The following is a 19,363-nucleotide window of genomic DNA, read 5'->3' as shown; positions in this document are numbered from 1 at the left end:
CCGGCACATTCAATGCCGCGCATAAACCGCACGACATTAGCTTCCTTTAGCCTTTTCCTGTTGATGGCTAATTACACAACAGTTTGTTTATCTCTTCGCCACAGTTAAGAACTCTCGGCAATTATACGTACATTTATCACGATTCTCCCCTGCTTCTGTTTCAATTCCTATCTTGTTATTTATCGTTCCTTATCTCACGTGACCTACCCAAATAGGATTTCAAACGATCACGAGAATACGATCGTAATCTCGATGAAAGACAGATAAAACCTAAACAATTGAACGTTTAATTGCCGAGTAGATGGATACCTTGGTCGATCATTGTTTTTCTCTTGAGTTCCTGATTAATTAACCAAGAAAAATATAACCAGAGGGACCTCAGATTTTCTTTTGACGATTAAATTTTATCTTCTTTAATAAACGTTTTTCTTAAACCTCAACTCGTATTGTTGGGTCATACGTGACTACTGTAGATTAGCTCCGGTCAGATAATTTTAAGGTATTTTATATTTTGTGTTTTATGTGTTCTATATTTTATATGATAAAGATCACAGGTATCGGTAGTGGGATCATTTATTGTATAAAATAAGAATCCTAATATTAGCTGACCTAACATACGTTATTGGGGTGATTCAGTGATAGAGACAATACCTATAATACGATAATTTCAATTCCCGATTAATCCAAATCTTTAGTCGTAAAATTAATTTTCCTTGAAAGAAGTTTACGATTTAAATCGAACGAAGCTTTTAAAAGAGCTAAGAGTCGAAAAGATTCAAAATTAAGAAACTACTCCAAATTGAAACAGCTCACGGAATATCAAATTTATTATTCAATTTATTTATTTTACGTACAGAATATTAAATTCTAATCGTATGTCTTCAAAAACACAAATACATAAAGGACTCGTCATTAATTTCACACGTTTTCCACAGATTCTCCCCATACGAATGGAGAGTACTGACTCTAAGTACCGGTGGGGATCCCACAATGGGTACAAGGAACGATCCCACTCTACAACACCCACACGGATCGCAAGGATCTCCTCACATTCCGACCTCGAGCATGGCGAACGATTTCAGTATCATCAACAGCCTTTGGTTCGCTTTAGCCGCGTTCATGCAGCAAGGCTGTGACATATCACCCAGGTATTCGTTCATTTCCTCCTCCGCAACGATCATCCTCTGAGCCTCGTGGTAACGCGAATCGCTATCAAGTGCAGGTGCTTTGTAAAAATTAATCACCTTAATCTCGGTCAATTATCAAGCTTTCTTTTTACGTCGCGCTCGAGTCCTCTTATCAGTCAGGTGGTGCTATCCTGGGAGCTTCTAGAACTACTCTTATCTCGAAACATTTGAGTAAATGCAAGCTGAACATCTTTTATCAGTATCGCGATAGCGATCGAAGCGCACGTGGAGAAAGGTTTGAAAAATGTTTGCCTGGTCGTTTAGCGGAACAACGCGACGATAGGAAGCGTCGCGTGTTACGAGGGGAAAGATAGCTGGTTTCTTTCTCGACTAATTATAGCTACTTTCGCCCTGCGTCCTGTTTCCATTTCCGCGGTACAAGTAAATGGGGTGAAGTGCATAAAGTACACAGCGCACACGGAAGAATGGTTGTCTTTTAGTTGGAACAGGTCAACCGAGTTGTCTGCTAATGAGATGAATTGGATAAGATTCTAAAGGTTCGTCGCCCTGAACTCGCTTAAAGTCACCTGGTTAAACACTTCGCGGTTCTTCCTTTGTTTTCGTGAGAACAGGCAGCGCGATTCTTTTAAAAGAGATTATTTCTGCGTAATTAACAAGTTCCGATCGAAGATATGATAAATTGTGAAGGTTCTAATAGGCGCGCTTATAAACGCCTCACGATGATGTATTGTTTCATTGTGTGATTGTAATTAACTGTGTTGAATAATGTATCGAACCTAATACACGCTAACTCTCCTAATACGAAGCTAATACCTAGTTCTCATTTAGACAGCGATTAATATAGAGAAAGTATTTCTAGAAAAGTGTGTTCTACTAAAAAAGAACCTTTCTATTTTATCGGAGACGTGTTCATAATAAACAATAATTATTACTCTAGCATTCTATCTGTTATTTTGCTTACTTTTCAAAATCATTTCATCGAAGCGTATAAGAATAAAAATGCGATAGCTACGATATCAAAAGTATTACTTATCGTTGGAAAATTGCACGGAGGCAACGTATGCGCCAATAGCAGCGATTACGTTAAAGAGGAAAACAGATATTTCATACGTAACGACCTAATACAGGTTTAAGATGTCCTTCAACGCATGATCTCCATCGCCAACCGGTAGCAGATAGCTGAGCGATGATAACCTTTAGGAGGGTGATTTAGTAGGTTCGCCACCCGGGGGTTAAGGTGCAGGGTAATTACTGTTGCAAATTCCTTCGTTTAAATTACAACTGCGTGCCAGGTAAACGGCGATTATAAACCGCGTGGCCAGAATTATCAGAATATAATCGGATTACATTTCGTAGTCTCGTGCCGGGCGTAATTTAGAACGGCTCTCTCGCAATCAGCGCCGTGATTAGGCCTCCTAGGCTATTCGAGGGTGGCTCATTTGAATGAGCGTGCCGTTTCGTAGCCGCGGCTCGAAAATTCCATTAGCGACACGCTTTGCCGCCAACCGAGGCCGTATGTGCTACAGTGCCTAGAAAAAGTATTCGAACGTTTACCATAAAATTCTTTTATATGCGTTCTACGAAACCTTTTGAAATTTCATTAGCGCAATAACGAAACACGGCCATCATGATTATAATAATAAAATTTGAAGCCGATGTAGAGTTAAGTTATCGGACATTTATTGCAAATATACTTGTAGTGAATACTTGAACGTATAATTAGTGTTAAAGATGATGTCATTAAATATCGTGGCTTGCCAATATTGTAAGTAATCAAACGTACGAATACTTTGCTGATCTTGGCGAAATATGCGCTTTCAATAAATATCTTGTAACTGTTAAATATATCTTCAGATTTGTTTAAAAATTTACCGATATAATCACGATAGCCGTATCGTATTACAATGATAATGAGATTTCAAAATATTTTCCGCAATATATACAGAAGAAGTTTCTATGATTTTTCGAATACTTTCGTGAGTCGTTGTACAGTGGCTACAAAAAGTATTTACATACCCTTATTTTCCAATAAGACGTCTTTTTATCAAGTTCAAATGTAAATGAAAGTACTACTAAATCGTAGGAAATTTAATAGGGCTGGATTTAATTAATTAGTATGTAGATGCGATAATAACAACAATGATATGCAAATATCTTTCATAGCCATTGTACATATGTATATACGTATGTATGTATGTACGTGTTCGATCCAATTCGACCCCCTTTTTGCCCGCCTTTATATCCTTCTTCCCACGCATGGAACATTGATCAACTGACCTACGATCGCGGATAATACATTTCATGCTGAGCTAAGTTCTCGCCTTCTTTTTGCATAAATGTCCATATGATTTTACCGCATTTTTACCCACTTTTCGTGTACAACGAATAATTCACGTGTTTCTTCTGCTCGTAGAACGTGTCGAGATTATGCAGAGTTATACGGTCATTCTTGGATTACGATCAGATATTTTTTATCGCTTACTAACTATAGAAATATGTATGGATTTTTAAATATTCTTTAAAGAAGTAAATAATGGAGTTTCAGATTAAGTTTACTTGAAAGCTTGTTAAAATACGCTGTTACATATGAACCTCTCAAAGGCAAAATTGATCAAGACCACTTTTTATAATGTTATCGTTATTCAGGCACGTAATTAGTATTCGGCATCCTAGAGAGGAAATCTTATTTTCATAAATATATTTATCATAAAGAGATGGCATAAATAATTGTAGGTTCCGAGAAAAATTTAAAGAAACAACACTCGTCGTTCTTCGCATTTTACTTTACAACGTTGCTTCTATAAAACTAGTATACATATACACACAACATCGAACGTGAGAAATTCACGATAAACAACATGTCACTTGCCAAACATTTATGTTATTTAATTTTAGTATATCTTAACCTAGACACGAATATGACGAAACTCTTCAAATTGGCATAATCAGGCAATAATTTTAAAGTGTCTGAGAAAGTATCGCATAACTTGAAAGAATTTCCCAAACGATGTAATACTATCAAATATCAAATATCACAAAAATCGTATCTTTTTCACTAATTTTCTTTAATTGTCGACTAAATGAATTTTCATTTATTCGTCTCAACCTACGTAAAATTATCAAACGTGTAATGTATTTTACGGAACACTGAAACAAAACATAATACATTTTCGACATGCGTTAATCCTTCCTAAATCCCTCTAACGGGATATATCGTTCGTTCTAAAACAAACAGGAGCTAGAAATTGCGAAGGATGAAACCGTTCGCGACTGAACGTCTCGTAAATCTTTGGAGGGGCGATCGCGACGTTTTCGCGGGCCGTTTCGGTCGCTTCGGAACTGGGTCTCGATTAATTTCCATTCCACCATGCCAACCCATCGCGAGGTAGCCTCCTTGATTAATGGTTTAAATATTCGCGCAGCGCCCATATGAATTGTAAATTTCGCGGAACCTTCTGTCCCCCACCTTCGCCGCCTCTCGTTCCGCTTCTTCCGCGATACGACTTGCGATTCCGCCGTGGACACCATGTAAAGCTTCGTTATTTAATATCGTCACATCTACTGGACGAAAAGTGTAATCACATTGAAAAGCTGCCCTCGAGAAAGGAGAAGAAAGAGAATAAAAGTTACAACTTTCTGGGGATTTTGTTCTTATACTTGGTAAGAAGTTGAGAAAACTAATAAGAAAAGGGGTGCAAAACGTTTACTGCTGAGGAATTGTAAGTTTAAATTTGCATCGTTCGTAGGTGAGAATGTGCAATTTGAAAGAGAGAGAAAATAATAATTATTAATGTTACCTTATTATGTATGATATTACTATGTGTGTTATAATATGTGCTATTATATATAATATATGCACATTGCAAATGCGCTATAATATATAGAGGTGTTTGCTATGTTCTTTAGAAGTTATGTCCGAAAGTGATTATCGTGATGTTTGATAAGATTGCAGCTTAATGCTTGCTTTACAATATGATAATTTTTACCGACGTAGATCTCTTGGTTTCTCAGCAAATAAACAATAATCATATGCTCTGGTCTGTGGATTATAAATTTCTTTCTTACTATTTCCTAATTTTCCACCAAATATGATAGTCAGATAATTTGTCAAATTAAAATTCCATTTGTTTTATTACCAAGCTTGTTAAGGTTATACAAAGATAGTCATTAATATTGGTAACTTGTAACTTGTAATATATTAAAGTTTAAATGAACAAGACGACCGACACTGAAACTTTGTGCTTTATAATTAGTGGAGGTGATCAGTTCGACTACTCGATGGCTCATTTAGTATAAGCTTCGTGGTTTTGAAATGAAATAACAAATTTTAGAATTTTCACTAGAATGATAAAGTGAATTTTTCAAGAAAAAACATATTTTATATATTCGTCGACTTTAAATAGACTACTATATAATTTTTTAGTATGTTAATTCTCTTATTTGCAAGTAATTACCAATTAATATTCAGCACTCGTAAAATCACATTTAACAGGTCGATATCAGGACGAATCGTCGGCAGCGTCTGGTGGTTCTTTACCCTGATCCTAATCTCCTCCTACACTGCCAACTTAGCCGCGTTTCTAACCGTCGAGAGGATGGTCGCGCCGATTAACTCGCCGGAAGACCTGGCCTCGCAAACGGAAGTGCAATACGGCACACTATCTCACGGATCTACTTGGGACTTTTTTCGCGTAAGTTCGTCTCAGATTTAACGAAATAAATGCAGTAAAATATTAGATCGTAACATAGGATATGTATGATTTTTAACGATCTCTAATCATTTTTGCTTCACCGATCGTAAATCTAAAAAAACATTCGTTTATACGAAGAGTTACACAATTTTACTCAGAAAAGCATGGAAGAAAAAGATTTTAATTTTAACCTTTAACATGTCAATATGGGAATATACGACGATAATAATAGTAGCGAAGAACGGCGATCTTTAGTACACTGGAGATTAGAATAATATCTAGTTTTAAAATGGCAAAATTAATCGTTAAAAACACAAGGTTTAGGACACTGGCACAAAATTTCATATGTTACGACCTAATATGTCAAAGCTACATCAAAATAATGCATTATTTTAAATGCTCGATTAAAAAACACATAAACGTAATTAGAACTCCTATTAAAGACTGTGTTCCTTTTTCATAGAAATCGCAGATTAATCTCTACAGCAAAATGTGGGAGTTCATGAACTCACGGAAACACGTGTTTGTAAAAACGTACGACGAGGGAATACGAAGAGTGAGGACCAGCAAAGGAAAATACGCTCTCCTGATCGAAAGTCCGAAGAACGAGTACATAAACGAGAGGGAACCCTGCGACACAATGAAGGTCGGCAGAAATCTGGATGCCAAAGGCTTCGGAGTAGCAACGCCATTGGGATCTCCTCTCAAGTAAACTATACTGCTTTATTGTACCGTTTGCTTTTAATTTATCTCATTCCATGCAATTACGTTTGCATCGATGTACCGCTTTGACATCCTTGTTGCTTGAAACTCGCTCTATATTCTTTGATCAATAATTTGTCGACTGTCAGATCTTGTTTTCTCATGTACTCGTGTACATTACAAGTACAGGCTTCATTCAAAGTATCGTAAAATTAAAACATGTTTGATGATAACGTTCATGGAGGTAAAAGAGATTCAAGTATGTCTCTGTACGTACCATAGGAATATCTGATATGTTCAGAACTGCGTAGCTATCGTGTGCCGCACGTTAAACTTTTCATTTGAATCACTGAAGTTTTCAGTGTATAAAGACGAGCAGGTAATAGCATGCAACGCTGGTGGTACACGTAGCTTCGATATAAATTACGCGAAAATAAGGTAATATTAGACGTATTAGAGGATTAATAATAATCTTCATAGAAAAAGTCAAAAGTGAAAATATTAGGTTGTCCGAAAAGTGTCTTTCTTTTACAGACACGTCTTTTACAACGATGCATCTTTATACAAACATGAAACCTAATCTGTCGAACGTTGTGATCTTTATTTCGATGGAACAAAATCGACCATATGTAATTCGATAAAATAATATAAAACATAAAATGCTGTGCATCCATTATTTCCTTATAAAACGAAAGATACTTTTCGGACGACCTAATAAGTATAGGAAATACAGTATGCTGAAAAATATTCCCAATTATAGGTTGTTGTTGTTAACCCGTTGTTAATGGCACAATATGAGACAGTAGAACGTATCGTGGTAACTTTTACAATTACTGCAACGATAGCTGCATTATTATAATCCTTTTGACATCACTGATCCTATGATCTAATCTCATTGTAAACGTGGAACTGCATATTTCCTTTTAAACATTATATTTAGTCTATAGCATCAATATTGCATTAAGCTATATTTTTAAATTTGAATACGTTATAATTATTATTCGTTATTAAAAGGAAGATCTGTTTCAAAGGGATTAAACCAGAAATTTCACACGATAATGAGGAATCGACGAAAGCATCATCTCCTCGCTCAGTAGCACAAACAGCCGAGATTTAAAGAGCAACGTGCTCGACACGGTAAATACGAAAAGTTTCGAGCCTTCGATAATTCTCGACAAAGCCACTCACGATGCATTCGAGCAAGTGTAACGCACGAATTGAATGGAAGGACAGGTTCGACCTATTTCTTCCATACGAAAGCATAATTAACGAGGTTTTTTAGCGATCAGGAAGAGGCGAAGCATCTGCCCCTCTAACCCGCCCCTTTCGTGGTTCTTTGAAATTCCGTCGCCCCGGGTCTGTGCCTCCCTTTCGAAACACGCCACGTCGTTCCACACAATTAGCATAGAAAAACTCGTACACCCATTTTTCCGTATCATTACCGCTTAAGGGACGAGTCGACCCACTCTGCTCTCTCGTCTCGACTAACCAATTCAATCTCGTCGAGGATTCACCCCCTCGTCCGGGGAACATTCAATTTGTAATTCAACGAATATACGAACATCGATTTTATTACATTTGTTTGCGGCACAATCGGCTTTCTCCCTCTGATATCTTCTATGTATTTTTTCCTGTACGCTTTCTCCTTCTTCGGTCATTAATCTACTTTCTGTGGACTTCGTCTAAAAAGTTGTTGAATGTCATTTTACAAACTGGCTAGAAAACCTTCTTTTGTTCTTTCACCTTGTATATTTTATAAACTAATTTTACATTTTCGCTTACTGATATACGTCGATACATCGCCTCGATTTATTTATAATAAGCAACGTTATTCTCATAAAAAGATATCGGATTTTATACAGCCGTATTTTCTTAACAGCAAACCCGTTAATATACGTATAGTTCACAAATCTTGGTAAACAATTTTTCCAGTATTTTCTCGCATAATATTGTTGCCGTGAATATGGATGACGGATTGTTTAATCGACCATTCGCGGAGAGACGCGATCGCGAGAAAGCACGTCGACGGGAGTCGTAAATTCCCGTTACGATTAGATACTCGACGCCACGATCCCCTTATTCCTGTTACAATAACAGGGGTGATTCAATCGAGTATACACTGAATTAACACGTATAAATTACAGTTTATTCCAACAACTTTATATAGAAGGTAGTTACGCTGGTGCGTCTGTACAAGTTAAATAGGTGATTGATCTAAGGGTAGAAACCCGATAAAGATATGTTGACTATTCTAACGCTGAGGAATAAGTGAAGTTCAGTGACGATGCTGTGGCGGAGGAAAGCTACTTATGGGTGTGTCTAGCGCACGGGACCATCGGATTTGCTGATTACAATTTTGGTTAGGAAAGTGAGGGCAGTAGACGTTGCTTCTGATTGGATAATAAGAAGGTTGATGAACTAGGAAGGGTCTTAGCCGCTCTCGATAGAAAGTTGCTAGTGGGAAGCATCGTACGTGAGAAAAACTAACTTTCCCGTGTCTTCCCCTAGTAAACAATAAATATAAATTCGAAATGAACGATGCTTGTTTGGTTTGAAGGACCTTAATTATGAAAATGCCAAGACTTATGGTGGGTCCTTAAGACAATTGAGGGTACACAGTAAGGATGTGTAGACATCTGAATGCCATCTCGTCCGCGGTGAGTGGCCTGGTTTAGGTAGAGAGAAGGCTGACGTAACACGGATAATAGAATTAATTTAGGGTATCGATGAGTATAATGATAGAATGAAGAGTTATTCTTAAAAATATATATGTTGGATCAGCTTGCATGTGCGCAGATTTGATTGCGTGTGATAAGAATGTGTCGTATGTGCGAAGTCTTTAAGAATAATCGAGAGAATCATTCGGGAAGTCAAAGAAACAGCGTTTAAAAAGATCTAATCGTACTGAGTGCAAGTCATCATCGTTATTGTATTATCGTTATTTTATATTTAACAAGTAAAAACCTGGCTACAGTCCAGTATTACTGCAATGTCATATTTATTGTATTTTCTGTAATATTATCCTTTTCTAATATTCGACACGTTACAGAGATCCCATAAATTTGGCGGTGCTATCGTTGAAAGAAAACGGAGAATTGACGAAATTGGTGAATCGATGGTGGTACGACAGAACAGAATGCAGGCACGGGGACAAGCAAGACGCTTCTAGAAACGAACTATCTCTCAGCAACGTGGCGGGAATATTCTACATCCTCATCGGTGGTCTGCTTTTAGCCCTGGCCGTCGCGCTGCTAGAATTCTGTTACAAATCACATACGGAAGCTACCAGAGCAAAGGTAACGAGCTGGCGCCGCTCCGGAATAAAACTTTCTTCGATACTAATCTCAAACTGTGCAACTTACACTTTCGTTCGTAAGTCACGGAGCACTTGCTCGTTTCAAATATACGCTTTAATAAAATCTTCGAAACGTAATATAATTTGGTTCTTCTTATGATACACGCTATTGATAAGCATCAATTTTATTTTCTAGTTACCAGACGGCGGATACTTAAAATTTTCTGAATAGAAATTTGTTTCATTCACCAAATACTACAATCAGCTTACTTACTTTGGATATTTTACTACGAATATTTCAACGCATAAACGTATATAGATCCGCAGTCTAATAATTACAGTATCCACTTACGTATGCGTATGCGAAGTATATCCGTCACTTGCGAACGATATTGTAAGACTGTATCCGATGTTTCTTCTTGCAAACAAACGGGTAACAATCAACGACCGATTTTACCGCATCGCGCGTCATTAAGAAACGAAGGAAAAAAAATTCTATTTAAACTCACAATTTTCCAGATCCCATTGTCGGACGCGATGAAGGCGAAAGCTCGATTGACGATCGGTGGTGGTCGAGATTTCGACAATGGCCGGGTAAGTAGCCTGACGAATCTACACTTCTAGATCCTTGTTATCGATCGCACGCGTACCACGCGGTTAGAATAACGAGCTCGTAGAATCGTGTTGGCAACGGACAAGCAAGGAAACGGACTGAAACGTTCCACCTATGTTTCTTCGTTACTCGATGAAATAAAGCTTGAGAAACATATTTGTAACTCGGCGTACTTTACCATCGGAGAAGAAGCTATATATTTTATATTCAGGAACGTTTTTATCCTTTTTCCCCTGTTTCGAACCAACGATCTCGATGTATCGTGTAACATACGTCGGTAACATGGCGGCATCGGGCTGCATTATGCATATCCGTGTAATACAAGAACCTATAATACATATGTATACATAGAAGCATATAATAGAGTACGTTTGGCATGCAGTTAGCAGCGTGTATACGTTCGACGTGTATATTGTGATCGAAAGACGGTCGAGTATCGAGAATTTCAAACAGGGGTGTGGTTCTCGAAGGCTGTTTCGAAGACACGATCGACCCAAGGACGATAATCGATCGTTGTCGATATGTATATCGTATATAAATAGATACGAGATTATATACATATATATAAATAAATATTATATATACATTTATATAGGTAGATATATATATAATTATATATATATATACATACGTACATGCGTGCGATGTGCGGCTGGCTGGATGTGTTGCGCTCTTTTCTACTCTTTCTCTCTCTCTCATTCTCTCACTCTCTTCTTCTTCTTCTTCTTCTTCTTCTTCTGTCTCTCTCTTTGTACTCGATGGATGCAGGAGACGTAATTTTTGCTCGTTTTGCGCGTTTCGTTCTACTTTTGTTTTTGTCTCTAGTGGTACGGACTGCAGAGTTAGACGGAGGATGCATGCGCCTTTCCCGGGACCATAAGTGAGTACTCTCTAGCCCTTAATTTTAAATCCCCATCGTACGGTCTACGTCTCTCGTTTGCTGTACCTATCTTCTCTCTCTCTCTCTCTCTCTCTCCCAAATTTCCTTTCTGCTTCTCGTGTACGTCATCTTACGTAGCTTTCGTCATTCTCATTCATTTCGTTCTCTTTCATTCTCGCAATAGAGATATCGATATGAAATTAGTGAATCATCAGCGATATACTATGTCTGTAAACTTTATTAAACTTAATCAAAATCGTAGATATTCGATTTTTATTCAAAACTTTTCACAAACACGGCTCACTTTCTCACACTTTCTTACGTCACTGTTCTCGATCATTCGTTTCGAAGCAATTTCTAAGTAGATTACGTCCTTTCGTGTAATATACCGTTTGATAAATTCGTACACTTCTCTATATTGATGCACGATATCATGAGAGAAACCGAGCAAAGTAAATTCAAATAAGAGGATTATTAAAATTCTGAATTGTGTAATTTGAAGCTTAAATCGTTAAATAGTTTGGATAGTGTAAATCGACCAGATATTTGCATTTCTCTGCAATTTAAGTACACACAGGCGTCCTTCTACCTCCTGCTTTCGTTCCACGGCTCTTCCTTTACTTTCTACAGCTTTGGTTATCATGAAAACGCTGGCTTATAATCGCGAACTGAGCATGGCTTGTAGCGACGTTTTTAGAGGATCGTGCGAATGAAACGTGACTTGATCGAATGGCATGCAGCTTTGAAAATGCTTGTACGTTGGACTGCGTTTACACTGCTACTGTTGCGCACGCGATATATTAAAGATGGATCGTAAAGCTATACATTAAGTTACAAATATTCTAAACCGTCGATAGCAACGTTCACAGATCGCCAATATCGAATCATATTTTTCGAACGATCGATATTCGATTCTATGCGTTTCAAAAGGAACATTTTATGTTGCATTGAATTTCACGAATTTACGAATATCTGCTGCGTTCGGTTTGACAAAACGAAGAATGCTATATCGTTCCACAAACCTACATCGACAAATTTTTGCCCTTTTGTACAATTTTTCTCAAACAATATGTGTCAAGCGCGGTTTCTTTTTTCTTTTTTTTTTTTTTTTTTTTTTTTTTATTCCGTTTCAAGCGCTTTAAACGCTGCAAATGGAATTTTCAGTAGCAGTGTAAACAAACCTTTGAACGGAACTATGCATCGAATGACAACTCACCTTCATAGTGACGTTACTCTCGCGCCAAACGGGCGATAGAATGAATTCTTTCTCTTTCACTTCTCTACTCTTCCGGAGCAAGTACGTTTCACAAAAGGCAGGACGGTAGAACGACGACCGAGAAGAATTTTATGCACCGTTCGCGAAACACGCTTTTTTTTTAACGAACGGGAAGTCGTTTGTAACATCGCGATTCACGGCACGATTACTTTTTACCACTCTCGCGCGATACACGCGACCACGTAATTCCCACACAAGCCTGGATGGTAATTATCTGCAGACTGTGGATGTTTATGCGGATGAAACGTGTACAACTGTACAAAAAAACTGTGTAAGATGTGTGTAAATGTATAATTACGGAATTTCGAAGAGAATCTCAACAGGTAAAATTCGAATAATTCGACAAAGATGAGTATTTGGATAGCGTTAAATATCCTTGCAGTAAATTCGTTCATCTTATTCTGGAAACTTGTTTCGGATGAAAAATACAATTCGTTATTTAGAGATTACAAACCGTTTGATGCTTGTAAAAAAATACTGTATCTGAGAATTGAAAAATTGCATCATACAATTGTATTCTTTATCTATACGACAGTAACGGTTCTAAGTTTATAAACAGCGTACATGAAAAATATTATAATTCGTTCATGGTTCGTGTATAACATGCTAACAGCGACATAAATAATTTCTCCATTTTTCATTCCAGTTGAAAAATAGATATCTCAAAACAGGTTTAAAAACAAAATTGAAATAAGATTAAAGATCCTATAAAAATTTATTCGAAGAGAAAATACAATCTGGTTTGGAGATGTTCGTCTCAGGAAAAAGGACGTACAGCGAAGTCTGAGATAAACTTGTAATTTTTATTACAAACAGAATTTCAGATGTCAACTTTGAATCTATTATCCTATCATTATCCTCCCATTGTAAATAACATTATTTTCACAAAGCAAAGTGAATGAGAAATCTCAATCTCCCTCGCACAAACGGTACATGTTGTTATTTGTACTTTTAAATCGAAGCCATGTTTTAATGTATAATATTAATTCTTGCAGAAAGAAATTTAAGATTTCCATTATAAAGCTACGTGGTATCTGTTCGATCTTTCTACTATTTAACGAGATTATTCCGTAGTATGAAACATTAAAGCATGACTTTAACCAAGACATATTGAGGACTAAATATGTAGTAAGACGATGCGTAAAAGTTGCCCAAATGCAAAATTATTGGAAGAACCTGTTAAAAATTATTTTATCAATGTACGAAAGATATATATTGAAATAAAAGATTAGGATTTTAAAGATCTCCGACAAAATGTTGCTTATGTATATTTTTCAATATATGAAAACCGGTGAAAATAATATCTTAAATTATAAAATCATTCCTCTTAAACGTATATTCATTGTAACACCCAATTTCCTGTTCAAGTAAAACTCTCTGACAGCTTAAACCCTCGCCTAATTCAAGTCGATTCACAGTCCCAGCAGCATAAACATCCGCAGTTCACTCACCACGAAGAGCACCGTTCACACGAAAAATCGCCCCTATCCAGCCCCATGTAGAAACCACCGTAGGCCTAACGCGCGAACCATTGGATTTCCAGTACTACGCTCCGGCAAACGCGATTGGCAATACCGAGGGCGACCAGGTACACAGCAATACGCATACCCAGGTGTAAATTACCCGGAGGAGAGCCCAGGCGAGTCGCCCGCCATCTCCCTGCCCACGCCTCCACCGCCGCCGTTGATGGCGGCCCTGCCTCCACCGCCGCCGCCGCCGCCCAGAAGACCGCCTCGAAGAAGCGTCACCTTCGCGGAATCACCGCCGAAGAGCCCGAAAAAGTCGAGGTTCTCGCCTTTCCTGCGTAGGCCGAGCATCACGATGCTAGACATCGCGGTGCCCTGGACACCGGCTTCGCCGCGCGTCTGGGCTGGTCGTCTCGGCGACTACAAACCCGAATACATCACGTAAAAACGAAAACAAGGAAATAAATCATAGCACGAGCACGGAAGCTCTCCTGTCCCGTGGGCTGCTCATAGATCGTTAAAATTTCGATCTTCCGACAGCCTGGCACAAAGATCCAAAGATCCAATAATCCCGAGCAACGCGTTTGCCGCAAATCGAATCTCCGCGACGCTCGATTTCTCGAGCGCTTCCCTCGATCCTTGTTAGTTCCGTGTTCCAAAGAAGCTCGAAGGAATTAGAATTTCGAGCGTCGATCACGAGAACGATTCGTCTGTTTGTTCAAGTTCCTTGAATCGTACTGCCACACACACACACACACACACACGTGATTTGAGATCGTCGATGACATGTACCGAGTCCTTTCGGAATGATTCGTTCTTGCGAACAGGAACTAAACGAGTCCGAGGAATCGCTCGAGAGGAACGCAGAGGAGCCGTGTGTCACGACTGATCGACGAAGATTCTTGGTATCCATATTTGTTTCAGTTAGACGAGACGAACGATGGTTTTGCGACAGGAATCTTCGTGGACAGCCGTGTTTGTACATTGTATATATTACGTTGTAATCGAATCGAACGAGACGAATCAAATGGTGTAGAGAAAAGAAGAGAAGGACAACGCGTACGACCGGCTACCGGCGACGAGAACAGGTCGCGAAATTCGATAGTAGAATTCGATGGTCCTGGGGTGGGTGCATGTGCAACCAGCAACTCGAACTAACACACTCAACTGCCATTTCCGTGAGAGAACCCTGTATACACGCGAGACACGAACGCGTGCACGCGCGCGTGCACGTACGTATATGTATACATTATATTTCGCGAGGGAAGATACGCGGGTCGACCGAGGAAACGAAAGAACTTGCTGGAGAAACGATGAAACGCGTAAGAGGAGAATTCTGAAAGAAGTGACTGCGGATGAAATTCTGGCAGACATCGAACGAAGAAGAAGGAAGAAGAATAAAAAGGAGGAAAGAAACTGAAGAAGTTTGAGAAAACTGTGTGGAAAAAGAGAATACAGGTCGACCGCGACGTAACACTACTATTATTATTATCATTATTCTGATTACTATTATCGCGACAGCTAAGTTTTTATTACGGATTACGGTTCGTTACAGTTCGTTATACACCGGTGCAAACTATTTTGTGGATCTCGCGAGAATGGATAATTCGTTGCGTAAAGAAATAAAGAAAGAAAAGAAATCAAAAAAAAAAAAAAAAAAAAAAAAAGAAAAGAGGAGAGAGGAAGAAAAGAAAAAGAAACAACACTGGAGCCGCGATGCGTTTTTTAACTGACGAGAACGGTGTATAATCACATCGATGCGTGGGTACTGCGTGTGTGATAAATAATATATATATAAATATAAATATATATATATATACAAATATAAATATAAATATACATACGTATAGGCGTTTATCGAGAGATGTGAGATGAAAGCGTAGGAGAAAATGTGTCAGAGAATGCGTGATGAAAGCGTATGTGAAGAACATAGGATTAAACGATAATCGTGTAAACGCATTATTAAGTACCTATCACTGCCAGTTCGCGCCGATCCGAGCCGAGAGAGGACGAAGGACAATTTTTCTTTTGTCCACGGACACAGACTTTTTACACACGCCGCCGTTTTCAGGCCCCGTTTTCACGCCGCAAAACGAACAGGTTTCCTTGCGTTGTCGGATCGCCGTGATCTGGCTCGAAGAACGACGTTTACGGCCAAGGTTTTTCGTGCCAAAAGACGATATCTCTCCCGATAACGATAACGTCCAGTGCTACGCTGTTACGAAAGAAGAGGCTGGGGTAGAAGAAGACCTCCGACGCAAGGTATAAAACAAACTTGAAATATATACACACATATATATACATATATCGTTGGTCAAGAACAGAACACGAGAGGAGAACAGAATACGTAAAAAGAACGATGCTCTATTAGTGAAAATGTTTGAATCGTTTGGATATTATTTCTTGGAAATATTCATGGAAAATCAATGTTCTATTCGAAACACGCGTGCTTCCTTTAAACCGAATAAACAGTTTTTGTAATTGGAAATTTTCGAGCAATTCGCTATATAAAACACTGTGTTCGAGAGTTTTCTTTCGTTGATACTCTTTTATATTAATACGATAAATTCCACGATTCTAAAGGTGTATCAAGAGCGAAAAAGCAAAAACGCGCATGTACATATTTTTTTAAAGGTGATATAGATACCCTTTTAAAATTATGGATATTCCTCTGTTCGAAGCGGAGATTAACAAAATCAAAAAAAAAAAAAAAAACACTGATTCCTCGAAAAATACTTCTCAAGACGTTCAAAATATTGCGACTAGCGAGAAAATAATACGCCAGTAGTATGAAATAAAAATCAAAAGCTCGAGGATGTGCACGTTGAAACGTAAAGTGTAGACCGCCTGGAGCGTTTTTAAACCGTTTTGATCGATCGAAATCAAAATTAAAAATCAGAATCAAACTGTGTCGAACAAGCGTCGATTGTTACTCGGGTATCATCGTAGCACTGAACTGAACAAAGGGAGAGAGGTCGCGGAGCAAAATTGCATGTTGCGACGTATAAAACTATTTTTCTGGAACGCACTCTAACTATCCCGCCGAGAAACTTCGGTTCACATTTATTTACCGAAACAAACTGCCATAAACCGACGATTGTCGAAGAACGAAAGAAAAAAAAAAAAAAATACTCGTCAATTGTTCGTGAACCTTGGTGACTCTTCGTTTCTTCCACCACGAATTTTTTCTATTTCACGATTCCCCATAGATCCATAAAAAAAAAAAAAAAAAAGAAGAAGGAAAGAGAAACGAGAATCGAGCCGACAGTCGAGCAAGTTTTATACGTGGCAGCGACGAGATCGATTTACCTATCATATCGCCAGATTTTCTTATTACGACTAATTGTTATCTATCAGCGGTTTAAATAACGATAGATAATGCGTATATCGGGTATTAAGCCGTTAACGTAACGATGGTAACACACGATGAACACGGTGATGCATTTATCGAAGCATCAGAACGGTGCGGAAGAGAAACTCGAGTCATCTTGATCGAAGGCCGCACGTTCTCACGACTTTACCCAGCGTGATCCATTTGATCAATGTACAATTTACAGGACGGGCGTTATATACGTCTTTACAAAGAGGATAAAGTTACGAACGATTCGAGGGAAGTCAGATATTTAAATGGTCGTTGGAAATGGAATGAATCCGAATCGCCGGAGTAACTTATTCTTGATAGTAGCATGGCGCCAAATTCAAATATAAACGCGACGGTATTTTTGTTTCCTCCGTCGTTGTGGTCGTTAACGTTTTCATGTTGATGTTCGTCGTCACTTTTTCTATCCCTCGACAAAGTCACCGATACGAAGCGGAACGAAAATAAAAATGAACAATGTAACAGTCCCTGTATACCGTCCCGGCGTCGTTACGAAACAACTCACCTGTTTTCACCTGTTCTTCCTGTTCATCTTCTACGCTTTTCTTTTTTTTTTTTTTTTTGTGCGTACAATCATCGAAATGAAGAAGAAGAAGAAGATAAAGCTCGAAAAACTTTCAGGATATTCTACGACGGATGGTTGTAAATATTGTTCTCCTCCGAAAAGATCGGCAACGTGATTTTTCTATCGTACGAAGGAATTTCTAATTTTGTAAATAATAAAATAGAAAAGGATCGCCTTTCGAAAAAAAATTTCATAGTGACCGACGTTTTTCAATGTTATGTTTGACGAGAACAGTCGAAACTGACGAAAACAGAGTTATTTTGGAAGTATTTGCGGAGATTCGGTAGAATAGGTCAACGCATGATCAGACAAGATTTCTATTTCTTTATTCATCCTTCCTTCTCTGTTTATCTCTTTATATTTGAAATAATTCTTACAACATGTTACACTGAATGATTGTAAACGCTTCCATATTTGCGTAGAATAAATAAGAAAATTTTTGTAACTTTTCGTAATTTGTTCGAGTAATAAACATATAATGAATTTTTTTAATTAGTTAGATACATAGAAAAGTTCGATATCGTTGATCGAAAGCGATTAAAACGAGCATTTGGTGAATAGTATTTATGAAAATCCAGTAGAATATCCCAGTATCCGATCAGACGGTGCGTTACCAGCTGTAAAAGAAGGAAGCGCGCGAAGAGACCGGAAAGAATAAAAGCGAAACTCGAAACTCGTTCGGAAAAAAAGAGCAATTACGTAGAAAAAAATGTGGAACGAGATCACGTGACGAAAGTCGAACGAATTGCAAAACGAAACATGAGAACGAACAAGCAAAATTATGAGGGAAAAATAAAGAGAAATAAGAAATAAAATAGCGTCTTCCAGTTTGCGCTTTCACGGATCGCTGCATAAGAATTACGCTTGTACCTTCGATTCGAGTATCCTTCGTCATCTCCCGTACCATTCCGTGGCATGAAACGATCGATTCCCTTGTAAACCGTTGTATACCAATCAAATTTGTCACAATACAGGATCGTTTATTTAAATGTAACCTGCTATGTGATTCGATCCGACCCCTATCCAATTGCGTCACAGGTAAGTGAATCATTAATTGGTAATTTATATTTCAATCTGTACGCGAAATTGTCTCCTTTATTACGAACAAAATTACAAACACGAAAATATAAAAATAATCGAAAACGGGACAAAACGTAGAAAAGGAAAAAAATTGATTGAAAGTTGTGAATATAATCTGAAAAATTGGACAGTTTCGAAAATAAAGATTTTCCCGGGATAGGAATTTATTTTTCACGCGATTGGCCACGGTTTATGAAACAACTAAATATTCGGTTAATGCAAATTGTCCGACCGCAGTGCGGAAGCGCGCACAATGATTTATGAAGAG

At 38.1% G+C, this 19,363-nt stretch overlaps 1 protein-coding gene and 1 long non-coding RNA gene across 4 annotated transcripts in view; one reads left to right on the top strand and one right to left on the bottom strand.

Moving 5' to 3' along the window:
* The window catches only part of Glurib (Glutamate receptor IB), a 351,678-nt gene extending 332,669 nt beyond the window's left edge, over positions 1-19,009 (top strand). The window contains exons 14-20 of one of the 2 annotated variants that reach the window (XM_072017717.1): positions 936-1,148; positions 5,641-5,839; positions 6,303-6,547; positions 9,591-9,837; positions 10,356-10,430; positions 11,275-11,329; positions 14,149-19,009. In XM_072017717.1, coding sequence (XP_071873818.1) covers positions 936-1,148; positions 5,641-5,839; positions 6,303-6,547; positions 9,591-9,837; positions 10,356-10,430; positions 11,275-11,295 — 1,000 coding nt within the window. In that variant the 3' untranslated portion in view covers positions 11,296-11,329; positions 14,149-19,009. The remainder of the gene's footprint in view (positions 1-935; positions 1,149-5,640; positions 5,840-6,302; positions 6,548-9,590; positions 9,838-10,355; positions 10,431-11,274; positions 11,330-14,148) is intronic. The other variant, XM_072017713.1, reaches the window with a different exon arrangement.
* LOC139994931 (uncharacterized) overlaps positions 1-19,363 on the bottom strand; it is a 224,570-nt gene that overhangs the window by 59,387 nt on the left and 145,820 nt on the right. The gene's annotated exons all lie outside the window — the stretch shown is intronic.

Source organism: Bombus fervidus, chromosome 2 (assembly GCF_041682495.2).
Source record: "Bombus fervidus isolate BK054 chromosome 2, iyBomFerv1, whole genome shotgun sequence".
Taxonomy (NCBI): Eukaryota; Metazoa; Arthropoda; class Insecta; order Hymenoptera; family Apidae; genus Bombus; species Bombus fervidus.
This window is presented reverse-complemented; position numbering and strand designations above follow the sequence as displayed.